Genomic DNA, 17,471 nt, shown 5'->3' with positions numbered 1-17,471 from the left:
ATGTTTGCATTGATGTCTTGAGCCAGAAAATGAAAACTCTTTAGGATTGTGTTAGAGACAGCATTTGAATAAATCACCGTGGTGAAGGGTAGGATATGCTGCTAAGCAATTTGGGCTAATCTGGGCCCTCCTCTGGATCTGCAGGTGGGTTGACCCTACCTAAAGAATACAGGCTGAAGGGCAAGCAGGTGACTCTTCAAGAGACTTTGGGGAGATGTGTCACGGGAGTGGGTACAAAGAAAAAAAATAAAAGCAAAAACGACAGTATTGCTACTGATTTCTACTGGAGAGGTACATGAGGCCTAACAAGGTCAAGAAACCAAAGGCCGCTCAACAGGCTGGAGCTGCCGCAGCTATTATGTAGCCCACAGGAAGAAGCCTGCCTGGAGGGCAGGTCATGGGCCCTAATGCTGAGGATGAAGCTCTGGTCCACATAAGAAGGGCTGTACGAGAAGCCCCACAGTCCCACAGGCCTTAGCGTGTGGAATGTGTTTTATTTTTTCAGTCCGCTGTCAGAGATGTGGTTGGGGGTAGGGGCAGATTTGGGGCCCCTGGTGTGTTTTACAGGAAGGGGACACACAGGCCGGCCAGGGGTTCCCTGGGCAGAGCTGCTTCCTTGCTAGTCCTGCACTGAGGGAGAAGGTGCAGGGTGCGTTGAGGGTGCACAGGGTGATGATTGCCCCAACACTGAGCCCTCGCCGGTAGCAGGACCCTCCCGGCCCTGCTCCACGTCTGAGCTCCTGTAATCTCACCACTGTGTGAAGCACGTTCTGTTCATCTCATTTACAGATGGGAAAACTGAGGCCAAGAGCACGAGGGTCACTTGTGCGAGGCTGCTCAGCGGGCAGCCAGGACCCAGGCCATGAGTGTCTGAGCCCACACCACTGTAGCTGGCCCCTCAGGGCCTCCCGGGCTGGGCTCGTGCCACTGAAGCCTGTGCCAGCCCCCCGCAGCAGGTCCTCGAACCTCCAGGGCTGGTTCCCCCAAACACTGAGGACTCCACAGATTCCTTTCGCCTCCACCCTTGGACGCCCTTGCCTGGCCAGGGTGTCTCAGTCAGTTTCGTCACTACTGGGGCAAAATACCTGGCACCCACAACCTACGGGAGGAGACGTTTATTTTGGCTCATGGTGTCGGTAGCCGGCTGGCTCCAGAGGGGCCTGGCGGAGGAGAGCGGCTCTGGGCGTGGTGGCCAGGAAGCAGAGCGAAGGGTGGAGCCAGGGAGGGAGCTGCACGCTTCCGGTCCTGCCCCAGGGACCGCCTCTTCCAACCAGACCCCGCCTCCTCACACCAACCACACCCCACCTCCCGCCTCCTCACACCTCCTCACCCCGCCTCCTCACACCTCTTCCAACCAGACCCTGCCTCCTCACACCTCACCACGTGGGCTTTGACGCCCCCATAGTCCAGTCGCCTTCTGCAAGCCCCACCCGGGGGCGCACAAGGCTCCGGGGTCATCTAGATAGAAACCACGACACAGAGCAGGCTGGAGGCAGCCTCCCTCCGGAGAAGCCAGGTGATCTGAGCCTGCAGAGCTGAGCTCCTGCGGGGCTGTCTGCTCTGTCCCCCTTCTCTGGAGGTGTCCTGCCCCCTCTCTTCAGTCCCCTCTCCCACCGCATGTGAGGGGGCCTGCTGGAGCAGCCAGCCAGCTCTGCTGCCAGCCTTGTGCCCGCCTGAGCGCCCGGTGCAAGCTGGGGCCTCATGTCCTGTGTTGTCTTTCTCTTAGAGAGTCCCCGACTCTATGCTCATCCAACTGGTTCAGGAGCGTCTGAGCGAAGAGGACTGCATCAGGAGGGTGAGAACCTACCGAGTGCCCACAGGGTGGGGGTCCCTAACCAGGACCACTGGGAGCATGGGGGGGTGTTCCTCACTGGGGCAGAGATGACCAGAGGCAAATAGAGAAGGTAAAGCAGACAAACAGGAGCCCACGGGTGGCCAAGGGCAGTCTGTAAACATGGATATCACCTGTGTGAGAGGGAAGTAACTTTGGAGACAGGCAATGCCATCAGGGCCTACAGAGAAGCAGTCACAGGAGAGCACCCCATGGAAGGCCAGTTGCTGAAGTGAGGACCGGGGTCTAGGGCAGCCAGCAGGCCATGCTGAAGCACCCTGGGCCTAACAGCGGTGGGGACAGGTTACATTTTCAGTCTTCATTTCTTCAACAATTTCTGGTACTATCTCAAAGAAACCCGATTCTGATATGTGGAACCAGCCACAAGGTACCCCAAGACCAAAGCAAGAGGCAGACAGGGCCAGGAGTGCAGAGCGCAGTTTATGGGGGCGTAGGGACAGGGGCATGTTGCAGCAGAAGACAGGGGACCCTGAGCCCTGCAGGGGAGAGGGCTGGACTAAACTGGACCGAGCGGGCTGTGGCCAGCACAATGGACCTGCTCTCTCTGAGCCTGTTCGAGTGCCCGACCTCGAACTGTGCGGCACCAGTGCCCAGTGTGAACACTCAGTTGTTTGTCTTAATGCCTTGCGTGTCCCGGAGGGCTTGGAAAGTTTGTCAGGGTCAGCCAGCGGGCAAGAGGGCAGCGACAGCCAGGACGGCTGCAGTCGCGTCAAGCGGAATCCCTGCTCGCACACGCCACGTGCCGTCCCCTCCGGCTGCTGCCACAGTGGCCTGAACGCGTTGTCTCACAGCCCCCGCCGCTGCCCCCATCTTTTCTGTCTGCTTATCAGATCTGCTATTTTGTGCAAGTCGTCGTGGGGTTCCTCGGCTCCTTCCTCTCTCCATTCGACTGCTGGCCCCATCCAGTGAGTTTTTGATTTGGTGCTTATCTTGCTCAGTTCTAGAAATTCCATTTGGTCCTTTTTGTTACCGTTTTTTCTGTTTTTGGAGACAGAATCTCGGTATGTAGTACAGGCGGGCCTCGAACTCAGGATCCTCTTGCCTCAGCCTTCCAAGGACTGGGATGACAAGCAAGTGCCGCCATGTCTGGAGGTCCTCGGGTCGTGGGGCTGTGCCCTTGGTGGGCTGAAGGTGTTTCTCATGGGACCCTGCTTAGTTCTCAAGAAAGAGCCCGGCCCTCCCTGCCTCTCTGGCTTTCTGTTTCAAGATTCGACCTCCCTCTCTCCGGCTCCCTTGGTGCCATCTGCCACCAGGCGGCACAGCCAAGGCGGGGCCTCGCCGGAGCCGGCGCTGTGCTTTGGGTGCCCAGCCTCCCAAGCAGTGGCTTAAATGAAGCCCTTTTCTTTGTAAACTCGTCCAGCCTCCACAGAAGCGGACGGATGCCATCGCCTCCCGAGCTCCCCTCCCTGGCATCTCCCTGTAGCTCCCCTTTAGGTCGGCGGCCAGGGGGCTGGGATTTTACTTAACCTCCTCTGCCGGTGCTTCCTGGGCCTGCACTGTGAGCAGGGCCGGCGGGAGGCGGACAGCGGGGAACAGTTCACAGGGCGTTGTTCAGTTCTCTTGGGACCAAAGAGGAATGTCCCGTCCCGGCTTCTGGGTACCTGCAGGTCCCCTTTGTCCCTGCTGTGTGACCACAGTGGCAGCGGGGCGCCCCGGGGCTGGAGCGTGAGGAAACAGGAAACTCACAGATCCCCTGCCTCGGCCTCTCCCTGCCCCCACCTGGCCCCTGCTTTGGGGTTCTGGTGGCCCAGGCATGCTGCTTTGGGGGTGTTTAGAATTCCGCCTTCCACCCTGATTTGCCCACTGCATGTGCTTTGCTGAGCCCCCAAACAGCTTCCCATGTGTTCTGAGGCTGTACGGTGCCTGCTTTCATGGGAGTGCCAAGGCAGGGTGTGCACACCTCATCCCGCCCAGGACCAGAGCGTGTGTGGTTGTGTGTGTGACACACATGTGCACACCTGTGCAGGCATGCAGCCCCCATGCAGTACCAAGATGGAACACCTGAGGGCGCTCAGCCACTGAGCCACACCACCAGCCCTTTCCTTTTCTTACTTTGAGACAGAGTCTCACTGAGTTGCCCCAGGCAACCTGGAACTTGCAGTTCTCCTGCCTCAGCCTTCCTAGTAGCAGGGATTACAACTATGTACCATTATGTCCAGCTCTCTCTGTCTCTTAAAAATTGGGGCACGCAGGGTCTAGCAAGATCGCCGGGAGTCTCCGGTGTGCTGGCGAGCAGGCAGCTTGCTCGGCATGGCACCCGAATCGTGAGAGGGCGGCAGCAATGTGCTGCCCTCGGGTTCAGGTGGGCCCGAGCAGTAGTCTCCCTCCAGTGCCTGGCTTCTCCCAGTGCGAGGCATCTCCTGCCGGGGCTGGGCGAGTGAGCACCCCGAGTGCACAGGCAGCCCCAGCGGGCGTCCCAGAGGCCCCGCAGTGAGCGGTCAGGCTCGGTGGGCTCAGTGGGCTCGGTGGGCTCGGTGGGCTCTGTTGCAACTGCTCAGCCGCGGCGTGTGCAAAAGCAGCCGAAGGATGCAATTGAAAAGGCAGGGTTGTGTGCCAATAAAACTTTATTACAACAACAAAGGAGCCGGGGATGGGCTGGGGAGGGCACTGCAGGGGGAGGCCCGGCAGGCCGGGCAGTCCCACCCACAGGGAGGACATGGCTGTGGGGTGCTCTGTGGCCCCCTCCTCAGGCCTCGCCCCATAACCAAGGTTGGGGTGCCATCCTCGGCGACCCTGAATGGACGGGCATGGAGGCCAGGGTTCCTAGACACCTCAGAGCGAGCCTCAGTCCCAGCCTCCTCTCCCTGCGTACTGAGTCCGTCGCCTCTGAGATGCTGCTCCCAGCCTCGCTGTGCGCCCGAGCGAGCTCAGGCTGAGTGCGGAGAAGCGTCCCGGTCTCCGCGTCCTGGGTTGGGACGTCCCCTGAACTCGGCCGCCTGTCCTTCCCTTCCAAAACTTCAGAAATGCCTCGTGGCTTAGACACAGGACCCAGCTGGCCTGGGCTGCTTTGTCTCTAAGATTTTTACCCCCCAGTATCTAAATCAGCAAGGGGTGGTTTTGGGGAAGTGACGGTGTCCCCTCCACTTTCTCAGCAGATTTCCCAGGCTTGCCCTGGCTGATCTAGAAGAGTCTCTCCAACACGCATTTAGCTTCTAGAAGCCTTTGTTGCGCTTGTTTAAAAGCTTGATCCCTGATTTGCACCACTCTTTGTGTAGGGCACCTGCAGTGTAGACAGAGTAAGAGATTGGACATCCCAAGTCCTGGCCAACAGCTAGCACGATTATCACTAGTGATGTCATTAATTGTCAGTACTGTGAGTAGTCTTAATTATATTATTCTATACAGTCAATCCCTGACTCATGAACGAGTCCCATTTTAGGAAAATTATTCATAAGTCAGATTTGTTTGTAAGCCAACAAAGTGAGTCCTAGACGGTATACCTGGGAAAGCTCCCGACTGGAATGTGTGTAAGTCAGGGACTTACTGTGTACCATAGTATTGTATTACAATTAATCCTATTGATCATATCACTACTTATATTTATTATCATGATTATTGTGATGGTGGCAACTGTCTGGCTACGTGTTATCACAGTGCACCAGTACTGTAGGGAAAGGCTGTGGTCATACCATCGCTGGGTATCGGTCTGCGTGAAGCATGTGTCACAGGCCAGGGCTGATGCTGGGTCCAGTGCCTTATCTAGACTTTCCACACCCTGTGGAGGCTGTGCTCACCTCCCCTACCTCACAGATGCAAACCTGGGCTTGCAGAGGCTGTGGGGCTTGCCGAGGGTCCCACAGCAGTCCCAGGGTCCGGATCTGAACACAGCATATTGTCCTTGCTTTGAGGGCCATAGAAGCCACGTGTCATGGAGGCGTGGGCAGTGAGGCAGTTTGTCTGGAGGCAGCTTCCCTCCCTCAGGCCTCTGTTTACCCATCTGCAAACGATGGGCCTGGGCTTCAGCTCAGCAGTCCCTTCCAGCTGTGCAGGCCTATGATTCTGATCATGTCCGAGCCACTGTTATCTGGAGGAAAGAAATATCTCCTTCAATTTGTTTTAAAATTCCCTCGAACCTTCAGGGGGCATCCAGAACCTGTTTCATCTCTTCCCAGTGGAGACAGGGTTTCAGAGTGAGAGGTGAGCCTTCTAATTATGTGCTTTGGTTGTTCAAAAGCAAAACAAACCTTCATCCAAAACAAACAGGCTTTCTTGCTTTTAGGGAGAAAAATGACACATATGCATATTCATTTATATGGTAATTATTATTATTTAGCTACACAGGGACTGGAATTGGTAATTTAGAGCACAGAAAGAATGCAGGGAATAGTGTTCAGGGAAAAATAATGTAATCATAACCCATCAGAATTCTGTAGTTAATGCTGATGGTTTTTCTTTTGCTTTCTTTTTTATCTAATGCAATCTCTTTGAAGAATTTTTTTGAAGTGACCATCAAATGCAGTAGAGAAAGAGAAATTCACAGTTTGCCTTGAAATTGTCACAAGGAGGTGCACCACGTGTCGAGACCCACTGGGTAGTGGTTAGGGACAGTCAAGCTCTTGGGGTCGGAGTGACCGGGGCTTCGGATCACACCTCGCGGGCAAAGAAGGGCTAAGAAACAAGGGTGGGTTCTGGAGTCTGCAGGGAAAGGAGCAATGACACGGAGGTTCTCCCTTCTGCCTTGAACTCAGCCATTGTGCTCCTTTTTATTGGAATTATCAAGAATCTCTTACTTTTATTTGGCAACTGATCCATCCCCCTCCCCACAGCTGCCCTGGTTACTTCCCAGTCTTTTCCTTCGGTTGCCGTCTTTAAAATATGCAGGAATTTATTTCTTGACCGCAGTACATTCCTATGGCTCAAGGTTCAGAAAGTCCCAGAGTTGCGCCCTACTGCTGTCCCCTGGCCACCCGGCTCCTTCCGTGGAGGCGTCTGGGAACACTTTCTTGAAAGAACATTCATCGGAGAGTTACATTGTGCATGGCGAGGCAGTTGCCTTTTTAAAGGAAATGCGATCCTGTCCCTCCAAGTATTTGCTCTGCTCTTCCCGGCATCCTCAGAGCCTCGGAGCTGGGCAGACCCGAGTCCTCCCTTCGCCCCTCTGGCCCATGCCCTCCACACCCACCTCTCCCTCGGTCTTCCTCCCTGCCTGACACACCCGCTCAGACAGACCTCATGTGAGTCCTACTGGTCCCCCACCTCCTGGTGTCCACCCCTTCTGTGGTCTCCTGCCTCCCCTGGAGTGGGGCAGAGGTCAGAGAGGTAACTCCCGTGCTTACCTTTGGCAAGCCGGGGAGGTTCCCCGTGCTGGTACAGCCAAGCAGGCTGCCGTGCTGGACAACCCACCCCAGGCACCTTCAGCTGCTGGCCGGCAGGAAGCCAGAGCCCTCCTCGTGCAGCAGCAAGCAGACAGCTTCTGTCTGATCCGAGCATGCTGGGAGACGGCTCTTCCGCTGTTGAGCCTCAAAGGAGAACACAGCCAGCCGGAAACCCCACTGCGGCCTCGGGAGACCCTGAGCCAAGGATCTGCCGGGCCGAGCTCAGATCTGACCCACAGGAACCCTGAAGTACAACACGTGTTGGTTTGAGCCATGAAGCTTCTCTGCAGCGAGAAGAAACAGACGCACAGCGCTCTGTGCACTGCCTGGCCTCCTCCCCGCCGGCTGGACAACGGCGTCCTGTTCCCCAGTCTCAGTTTAAATCACTTCTTCGGTGGGCTGGGGATTTAGCTCAGCGGCAAAGCGCCTGCCTGGCAAGCGCAAGGTCGTGAGTTCGGTTCCTGGTACCGGAGGAAAACAAACAAACAAACAAACAAACAAAAAAATTAACAAAAAATAAATCACTTCTTCGGGAAGGAGGCTTCTCTCTGATCCCCGCGAGGGGGCGCTCCTGCCCCTCACACACACAGCTGCTACTCCTCAGTCCTCGCACTTGGCATGAGGAAAGCGGGTTCTGTGAGGTCAGCGGCGGATCCCCTGGCCTCTCCCATGGTACCTGGCATAGACTCCGTGCTCAGTAAATATTTATGGGAAGAACGAATGAATGCCATTTGGATAATTCCCCAGTCCTGTGTCACCATGGTAATGAAATCCTATCCAACTTGCTGGCGGCCCAAGGAGAGGAAGGTGTTTGGAATCCAACAGAACTCAATCAAACACGAAGGCTTCGACGGCAGGAACACACTTGTCTCCAGGTTTCTCTGGGGAGATGCTTTGGAGATCTCTTTCCCTGCATGGTCTTACGGGAATCGTGGAGCTCTGTGTAGGGTCTCTGCACATCTTACGAAGATTTCCACTGGTAGTGTTTTCAAGTCTCCCCTCTGGCCTTGGTCTCCTACACCTTGACCAAGTTCAACCGCAGCACCCGAGGGTGGTGATGCAACCCAGGACCTGAAGTTCACATTTTGGGAGCCAGTGTTCGAGTCTGATGTTGTGCCCCTGTGCTGTGCACTCTTTTTCTGTATCCCTCTAATCTCCTGTAACAAGGACCTAGGATGCTTGATTTTTTTCTTTTTCTGTCTTTTTGAGACAGGGTCTCACTAAGCAGTTCAGGATGGCCTTGAGCTCACTTTGTAGCCCAGGCTAGTTTTAAACTCAAAATGATCCTCCTGCCTCAGCCTCCCGAGTGCTGGGATTATAGGAGTACACCACCATGCCCACACGGATGCTTGATTTTAAAACATTAAATTGTGTGGAAAAAATGAATTGAAGCTGTCAATATCTGTTTAAAAACTATCTTCAGAAATCATCCTACCTCAAACCTTTAATGAAAGGGGACGCCGAGGCTTGGATGGAGGAGGGCACTTGGCGGAGGCCGGCAGGCCAGTGGAACAGCATGGGGCGCTGTGCGGGCTCTTGGTCAGCAGATCACCGTGCTGCGCTTCCATCGTACTTTGTGAGCCTGTGCCAGGCCTTGGACAGAACAGACCCCGCTGGAGAGTCATGGACCAGAAAGTACGTGGCTGAGAGGAAAGGAAGAGATGTTTTCATGTGTGGGTGCAACCCCCTCTCTCCCAGCCCAGGGGGCACAGGAAGGACTCGAGCCTGGTCTGCCAGCATCTCAGGGCGGGGGGCCCTGCTGCTCCTGAAAGGGCAGAGGTCTCTGCACATCAGGAGTGTGATTTTCTGAGCCTCCTCTCTGCCCGGGCCTGGTGCCTTCTGTGCGCAGCACCCTGTAATTCGCAGCAGGCACTGGACCCAGGTTGCTAAGCATTCCGTCCTAGACAACGGCTGTCACTTTCTGTGGTTAAGTGACAACATCCAAGCACAGCGCCTGGCCCCGCGCCTGGCCCTGAGGTCCACTTGGGCAGAGTTAAGGCAGCTTTTCCACGCTGGCCTAGCAGGGGGCAAACAGGATGGCAGGAACAGAAAACAGAGTGCCGTACGCTTCCTCTTGTCAGCTCTCAGTGCATTTCCAGAGCTCCAGCTGGAGGAAGGTCCCGGGGCTCTCACGCCTGGATTCATGAGGATGAGCAGTTTTTTAAATGCAAGAAAAACAGTGGCCTTCCGACCCAGCTGTGGAGCCTCCCTCACTCCACCCACCTGCGTCGGGTTTTCTTCTCCTCGTGTTTCCACTTGGGAGCGAGTTCTCCGCTCTGGAAGCTGGGACTCGTTGAAAAGGATGCTGGGAGAAATGCAGGAAGCCAAGGTGCACCCCAGTGCAGGGTTAGGCGGGCCACTGGGGAAAGACTGTGAGTGAGACGGGGCAGGAACTGGCTTTCCTGTGCTCGCCGGCGGTCACGCTCTCCTCTGTGTCTCCGCTGCATCCTCCTCTTCTTCCTCAGCCACGACGCTCGCAGCCCCCACTGTGTCTGAGAAAGCAGGACCTGGTGAGTGGAAGCCTGGAAGGGACGCTGATGGCACCTGCGTTCTGAGGACCGAACTCCAAACATCCCCCCTCCCACTGAGAGCACAGGGGCAGAGGCCAGAAACTGCCCACCAGGGCTTGGGCGTCGTTAAAGGGGATGTGCACTGACCTCTGCTGCAGCGCAGTACAAGTCGTGACCTCATCTCGACTCATCAGGCTTGTGATCTTTTATAGTGAGGATCGGGAAGACAGCGGAAGGCCAGAACTAAGTCCAGATGTGGGCGGGGAAGGCAGCACGGGTCAAGATAAAAACGCAGCTCACCGTGAGGCAGCGTCTGCCAGCGCCGCTCTGGGGCACTTTCCCAGGGACTCGGCTGCTGTCCCATGGGGCTTCCAGTGACGAGACCTGGGGGCTGGACAGGCCGGTGGGGCAGGAGCCGCCACGATCCCCATTCTACAGGGGGGGGCTGAGCACAGGAACCCCCACCCGCCTGCCCAAAGGAGGGATGTTTGATGGCCTGCAAGGAACACAGACCTGGGGAGGCCTGAGGTTCACAGTGCCTGGCCTGTGTCCTTTCCCTGCGGGCTCCTGAGAGCCAGGAGAACACCCACCCGCAGGACAGAGCCAGAGGCAGAGGTCCCCCCTCCCTTAAGGCTTCCATTTTTTAAAAATGAGTTTTCAACTACAAAAAGCGTGCATGCCAGCAAGTTGGGGAAACAGTGAACGCCTTACGGTGTACTGAGCACCTACGGCCTACCAGGTACTGTGGTGGCCCTTGGGGTGCGGTGTTGCCCAGAAACGGTCATCGCTCCTGCTTTACAGGTGAGGAAGCGGGGCCCCCATCTGGGCCAACATCATCCGCTGATAGGATTTTAAAGAATCATGGAAACTAAGTGAGTGACTTTTAGCATTTTCTGTCTTCAGCTACGCTCATGCACATGCTGAGCACCCCGATTTTAATGAAGCGTGTATCAGCTATGCATAGTTTTATTATAAAGAAGAGTATGGTTGGAACACTGTGGGTTTCACTAGAATCTAGTCCAAGGTGGCAATTCTCACTCTCTGAAGACACAACAGACCTTCCCCACTTCCACTTTTCAGCAGTTGGTTGGGCTGGATTTTTCCTGGACAACAGCACAGGATGACTTCCGGCTTTATAAACAGCGGACAAAGTCAAGAGATGAACAGGGATTCAGGAAGCTGGGGAAAGTGACCCTGGCCTCGGGCGCTTTGGGAGTGACTGTCCCCAGGGGACCGGTGGGGGCGGGGAGAAGGCTGTTGTGACTGGGAAGAGAAGCAGTACGGGTGGAAGTAAGAATATTGTTCTGATGGGTGGAAACGGATGCGTGGGAGCCAGCCAGACTAAGCGGTGGAGACTGGTGTGCAGCCAGCACCTGCCGCGAGAGGAGTCCCTGTGTTGCGGATTAGACCTGTGTGGCTTGACAGCACCCTGCCTCAGTGCCCCCTGGGAACTTCCCTCTTCTTTTTGTGATTTAGGGAATTGGCGGAATTTCAGTGGGAGAATCTGGCGGCATCAGTGCACAGAAAGTACGATGTTTCAAAATCCAAAGGGCCCTTGGGAGCAGAGCAGTCACTCGTCCTGGTCAATGCATGATAATGCACAGCAGGCTGGCTCACTCTCAGCTTGTCTTGGTTACACCCTGAAGCACGCGGTTTCTCTATTTAGAAATCGCCCTCTCATTTTACAGATGAGGGAAGTACCTAGGCAGTGGGTTGGACAAGCCAGATTAGGGGAGGTCATCTCAGTCAACCCATGACAGACAGTTCATGCCCACATACACACAGGCCCAGCGCTATCTGCTGGTCTCACCCCAAACCCAGAGCAGCTCTGCTCACTTTCCCAGTGCAGCGGGTGGGGTGATGGGGAACCGTCCAGAACAGCTGGGTGAGTAGGGCAGCAAGCAAATGGGTCTTAAATGTATTACTCAGCTTCCCCATTGCTGAGACACAATACCCAACCGCCACAATTTAAAGGAGGAGAGATTTGTTGTGGCTTATGGTTTCACGGGACTCCGTCCATGGGCAGCTGGCTCCAAGGGAGAAACATGATGGCAACAGGCACGGGGGGCATGGCAACCGAGAAACAGCAGAGCACCAGTGGGAGGGGGCAAGGGACCAGACACAGACCTCACGGTCACGCCCTCATGACCCACCCAGAAACACCCAGAAGTGTGCTCCACCGATGCACCAGGCAGATATCAAAGCCAATCAAATTGACTGTCCACCTTAACCAGCACGCTAGGTCATCCAGTTGACACTCTTGACTCAGTGGTTATTGTTTCCCCCCGTGCACATTTTGGCTGTGTAAGCATAACCTGTTGCTGTGGCTTGTGTCTCGATGTCCCCTCAACACCTCATGCGGTCATAGATGGGGCTTTTCAGAGGTGGCTGGGCCTACAGAGTGTGAAGTGGCTGGGATGAAGTGTGTGACACTGAGATTAAGTGTGTCATGCTGGATCAAAGGTGTGTGATCACTAAATTACTCCACTGATTAGTTTGATATAGTTTTGGGTGTGGCGAATAGGAAGGCTGTCCCTTAATATGTGGATAGAATATAGAATATAAGGGGCAGGAGGAGGGCTGCCGTCATCACTCGCTGCTGCTGCTTCTGCCGCTTCATTGTTTTCTGCCTGCCCTGCTTTGCCATGGACTGTTTCTCCTCTGCGATGCCCGTCTGCTATGCCACCCTGCCTTGAAACAGCCAACTATGGGCTGAAACCTCTACAAACTGTGGGCTCAAATAAACCTTCCCTTCTTTAACTTTGGGAAGGTTTTTTTTTTTAAATCGGGTCTTTTGTCTCAGCAATGAGAAAAGTATCTAAGACACCAGCATTGGGCTGTAACCAGCAAAACTCCTTGCCTGTGGGAGGGTCCGAGCTAGGAGCCCCTCCTGCTGCGGTCACCATGTGTCACACGGAGCACGGGCAGGTGTCTCGCAGCAGTGCAAATTAAACTTTGAAGTCAGCGTTCCTGCCGGTCCTCTTTCAGACGAGTTCACGGTGGAAGGCTTCCTAAGACTGCACAGCAGGCCAAGAGGAGCAGGTCTTTTTAGTAGACAAACCTATGGCCAATGTGTTGTTTTTCTTTTAAGACAAGAGATGTTAATGTATGAGTTACTTTTTCTAAAGTAAACCGTCAGCATTCAGGTAATTGCGGGGTGGACACTTTGGGATAAACAAGTGGGCTTTGGGTTGCAGTTTGGACACTCGTCTCTAAAAGGTTTGCCATCACTGGTGTAGGCCGAGGGAACCTGTCCTGGGACAGACTTTTGTGTTCCTCAAAGTACAGCTGTCCCCCTGAATCCAAGGTTTCAGTTGCCTGAGGTCCACTGTGGTCTGAAATACTAAAGGAGACATCCGGAAGTAAATAACTGAGAAGTTTTAAAGTGCACACAATCTTGAGTAGCACGAGGGAGTCATGCATCGTCCTGGTCCGTGCCAGCTGGGACCAGAATCATAGTTTGTCCCATGTAGCTATGCCACATACGCCACCCTTCCGCTAGTCACTTAGCAGCCTTACTTACTGGATGGACTGTGGCAGGTGGTGTTTGTGTTCAGCTGACCCTAATCTTACTTAATAGCAGCCCTGAGTGCAAGAGTGGTGGTGCCGGCAATTCGGCTCGGCCAGAGAGAAGCCGTAAAGTATGCTCTCTAAGTGCAAAGGTGAGCGCTCTCGACTTGATAGGGGAAGAAAAATACTCACATGCCCAGGCTGGCAAGCTCTAACACTACAGTAAGATATGCTGAAAGCGAGAGATCACAGAACTTTTACTGTAGTTTATTGTTATAGTTGCTCTGGCTTATGGTCAGTTATCACTAACCTTGCTGTAGCCAGCTGATCAGTTAAGCCTTCTCAGAGCTCTTAGGTGTAGGTAAAAGCATAACATAGGTAGAGCTCAGCACTCTGCGGTTCCAGGCATCCAGGTGCGAGGCATCCCCTGTGGGTAAGGGTGAGGCTACTGTAGTCTCCTTGTTCAGATTGGCTGTGGAACAGATCCGTGTCCCAAACTTGATCTTATGAGATGCACTTCTTTTCTGGCTGATAAAGTATCTTTTTTTTCGCTTTTATATGTTGGGAGCCGCACACATTTCATTAGGAAAATGGGGGGCCGTGCTGGGTCTGTGGTGCATCTTGTGCTTGCCTTCATCTCGACTCCGAGCCAAGCGAATCTGATTGATCTACTCCAAATCTTCAGCCTCAGATCACCTCCCCGGGACGAGGAGGAATCAGCACACGGCTCCAGGAAGGCCTCAGATGGAACCTGCCAGGATTGGGCGGAGCTGGGGGGAGCCCCAGGGGGACGCCCACACTAGCGTTTGGAGGAGAGGGGAGGAGAGCAGGGGCAGCGCATCAAAAAGGCAGCAGCGCAGAGGGCAGCGGAAGCTTCCCGCACGAGGTTGCTAATTACGCTCTCATAATAGTCAGGAGGGCAGAGGAGGCCAGTGTTCGCACAAAGCCGGATGGCCGGTGCTGCGTCAGGCCGTGCTCCGCTGGGCCGCGCCAGGCTCCCTGGGCTGGCTGGCTTCTTTGCTTTCCTCTTTTTTTCACCCGTGACATCTGCTCAGTGCTTGTCCCTCCTGTGATACCATACCCCTTGCAGCTGTGCAGACCTCCAGCTCTGTGCTGGTGCATGGAGTGCCCTGAGCATACGGCCTTTTTGATGTGTGATAAAACAGAACCAAGCCACTGGGGTACGGCGAGCGAAGGCATCAGAATATCAATTAACCTGCTTGGAACAAAGCTGCAGCTCCAGAGTGGAATAGACATTTCACTGAAGTGTCAGGAAGATGGATAACATATTCTAATTAGGCGCTGACTGATCCCTCCCATCCAGCTACTCCTGAGTGTCGGACCCATGGACCTAGCAATGCCGTGCTGTCACGCATGACTCAGTGTCCCTTCATGGCGGTCCTTGGATCCTAGGGTCTACTGACTGATGATTTTGTGCCTGAGCAGAACGTATAGCCAGACAAGTGTTCTCCACCAAAAGTGCTGTTTCCCCTTAAAAATGCAGTCAGTTTTGCAACTGGGCGAATAACCTCTGTAGATGCAGAGATTCTGGGAAAGATGATGCTTTCTGAGCTTCCAAGCCTGGGGCCTCCATCCTGAGGTTGCTGAGGACTGATGCGTCCTTGTACAGCACCCTCGTGAAGGCTCTGTCTGTCCCTGGGCCCCGCGTGGACCCATGTGGGCTGGCACAAGGATGAAGAGTCTCCTTGGCTGCCTTCCCCAGGGACAGGGACCGCTGCAGGGGACCCTCAGGGACCTCATTCCTCAGCACTCGGCAGCTGTACCTTCCCCTTCAATCTCAAAGGCAGCCCTGGGGAGCTGGCGGCCTGCGGTTCACGTCAGAGCCCCCGCCTGCTTCCTAAAAATCTCCAAATGACACCGGGGAGGCCAGGCTAATCAGGAAGACGTTCCTCATTTTGCTGCGCTTTTCCGGGTAATTGGAAGTCCCGCTTTCTCCAGCAAGAAGTCAGTGAGAACTGTTCCCCTGAACAGTTCTAAAAGCTTTGAACCACATACTGATAATCTGCTGCAAATTTATGAGCGAGATTATAATGATTGCTCAGCAATGCAATATTAAAACCAGAAGCCTGTCTGGGTACTGAGGGAAGGCGGAGTTCCAGCCTCCTTCCAGCTTCAAAAAGTGACGTGAAGCTGAATAACCAGCCCTCGAAACTAGAAGCAGCAGTCAGAGGGCTCATGACTCCTCTCCCCTCCAAGTGGGGAGGAAACTGGGGGGCATGGATTTAGTGAAGTTCAGGACACGTTAGTTCGGTTTCCACCCCTGTAAGCGAGGGAGCTCTCATCTGTGGTGTCTCCGGGTTCCTGTGGAGTTGCTCACATCTGTAGATTTTGCTCTTTCTAAGAGCTGCAGCCTCGCGCTTGCCTGGCTATAACAAGGACTTGAGGGAGCAAAAGACTGTTAAAAATTTTTTTTTTACACTTTCGCTTCATTAGTTGAGAAGCCAGTAGTTCCATGGCTGTGTTTTCCTGTATAATTTAAGAAATTAATAAAAGCTTGCCTGCTGTTTTCAATTCTTTAGGCTGTAAATTTGTTTAGCTTTTTTTTTTTAACTGTCCGTGGAGGCTGTTGGAACTCGAATATTTTAATATTGAAGAAATGCAGCACTTTTTTGTTTTTAATGAATGCCGTCTCTTGTTGGCACCTACAGGAGCCCTGTGAATCGGGGGGTTCGGGTTGAGAGTGACCAGGGGCCTGAGCTCGCCCACTTGAGTTCATCCTCCGGCCTCAAGGCACCCTGTTCTCCTAATGATGGAGAGAGAGTCTCCGACAAGGGCTTCCTTTTGGGGAGCAGCCTCAGCACCCTCAGCTTCGACTCTGGCTGCCTGGCTCCCTTTGCCGCGAGATGGAGACGTGAAGCAATTGCTGCTTTATTTTCCTCTTGCAAAGTTCACCTTGTGGATTTGTCTAGATATCGGGCCTCACGCATTGAACAGTGTGTACATGCTTGCGTGCATGTGTCTAACTCTAGATTCAAGGGACTTGAAAGGACTTTAGAAATTGTTTAATGTGAACATTGCCGAGGAACACAGGAAAACAACATAAGCAAATGGGAAGATAATGCGATGACTGGGTGGAGTTAAGTGTCAGCTCTTCATGAATTAATCTACACATTTAATGTCACTCTAAAATCCTCCTAGAATTTTTGTTATGAAGCTTGACAAAATATTTTTTGATGCTTACCTGGAAGAATAATTTTAAAATCAGAAGGGAGAGCATATTCTATTAGATGTAACAATCAATTATAAAGCAACAATAATTTAAAGGGTAAAGTAGCTTGGAGATCTATTGGCAGACAGAGTCTAGAGCCAAGGTCAGCTCAGCATTAGACTGTGATGAAAGGGACATCGTGGGAGAGGAGAGGAGAGAAGAGGAAAGGAGAAGAGAGGGGAGGAGAGGGGAGGGGAGGAGAGAAGAGGAGAGGAGAGGAGAGGAGAGGAGAGGAGAGGAGAGCAGAGGTAGTGTCACAGAACAGGTTGAGGCAGCTGGCTTGAACCACAACAAAACAAATTGGGTTGCAGCTTCATGTCATTTACAAAACAAAATGTGGCTCCATTAAATATTTCAGTGTAAAGAGTAAAATTATAGGAGAACACAGTATAAATGCAAATGAATATTTATCTGATTTTATAGTGGGAAAGGCCTTTTTATACATTCACATAGCGACAGAAGCCAAAGAAAAAAACAGTGATTAGCCTGGCCAAAAGCCAGAGTGTTACAGACAGCACTGGGCACAAAATTCAAAGACCACAGACAGACAGACGGACAGACAGATAGAAGAAAACATTGGCAAAGTGGTTTGCTTCAGATGGTCTGGCAGAGTTTGCCAAAATGGCTTAATATTCTCAGTATGTAAAAATCTCTAATAGGAAGACATCCCACATGGCAAATGGATAGATGGGATGGATAGACATCTTGGAAAAGACTCAAAATTCAAATAGTCAGTAAACATATGGAAAAAATATTGATCTTCTAATGATCAAAGAAATGTAAATGAAAGAAGCAATGGTATATTATGTTTTGCTGGAACGATTTTCCCCAAGATAATGCCCAACATTAGCAAAGATGGGAAAATGGGCACTGTGCCACTGGACTTACAAACTGGCCAGGCGGTTTCATAGAGCAGTTTGGCAAGATGTATAAAAAGCCACAACAGGAAGTGTCAACTTGTAGAAATTTGTCTTGAATTTGATGCGCATCGAGATCTATGGATGGCATTTTAAAATAATGATGCTGGAATCAAGCCAAATGGGCAGCAGTACTGG

The 17,471-nt window shown here is 53.2% G+C and overlaps 1 protein-coding gene across 3 annotated transcripts in view; it reads left to right on the top strand.

Annotated features, from left to right (window-relative positions):
- Positions 1-17,471, top strand: part of Ak8 (adenylate kinase 8) — a 116,283-nt gene that overhangs the window by 18,581 nt on the left and 80,231 nt on the right. For all 3 annotated transcript variants that reach the window (XM_013506604.1, XM_005408390.2, XM_013506605.1), the window contains exon 5: positions 1,727-1,795. In XM_013506604.1, coding sequence (XP_013362058.1) covers positions 1,727-1,795 — 69 coding nt within the window. The remainder of the gene's footprint in view (positions 1-1,726; positions 1,796-17,471) is intronic.

This window comes from Chinchilla lanigera, unplaced genomic scaffold, assembly GCF_000276665.1.
Source record: "Chinchilla lanigera isolate Chin_1 unplaced genomic scaffold, ChiLan1.0 scaffold00112, whole genome shotgun sequence".
In the NCBI taxonomy this organism is placed as follows: Eukaryota; Metazoa; Chordata; class Mammalia; order Rodentia; family Chinchillidae; genus Chinchilla; species Chinchilla lanigera.
This window is presented reverse-complemented; position numbering and strand designations above follow the sequence as displayed.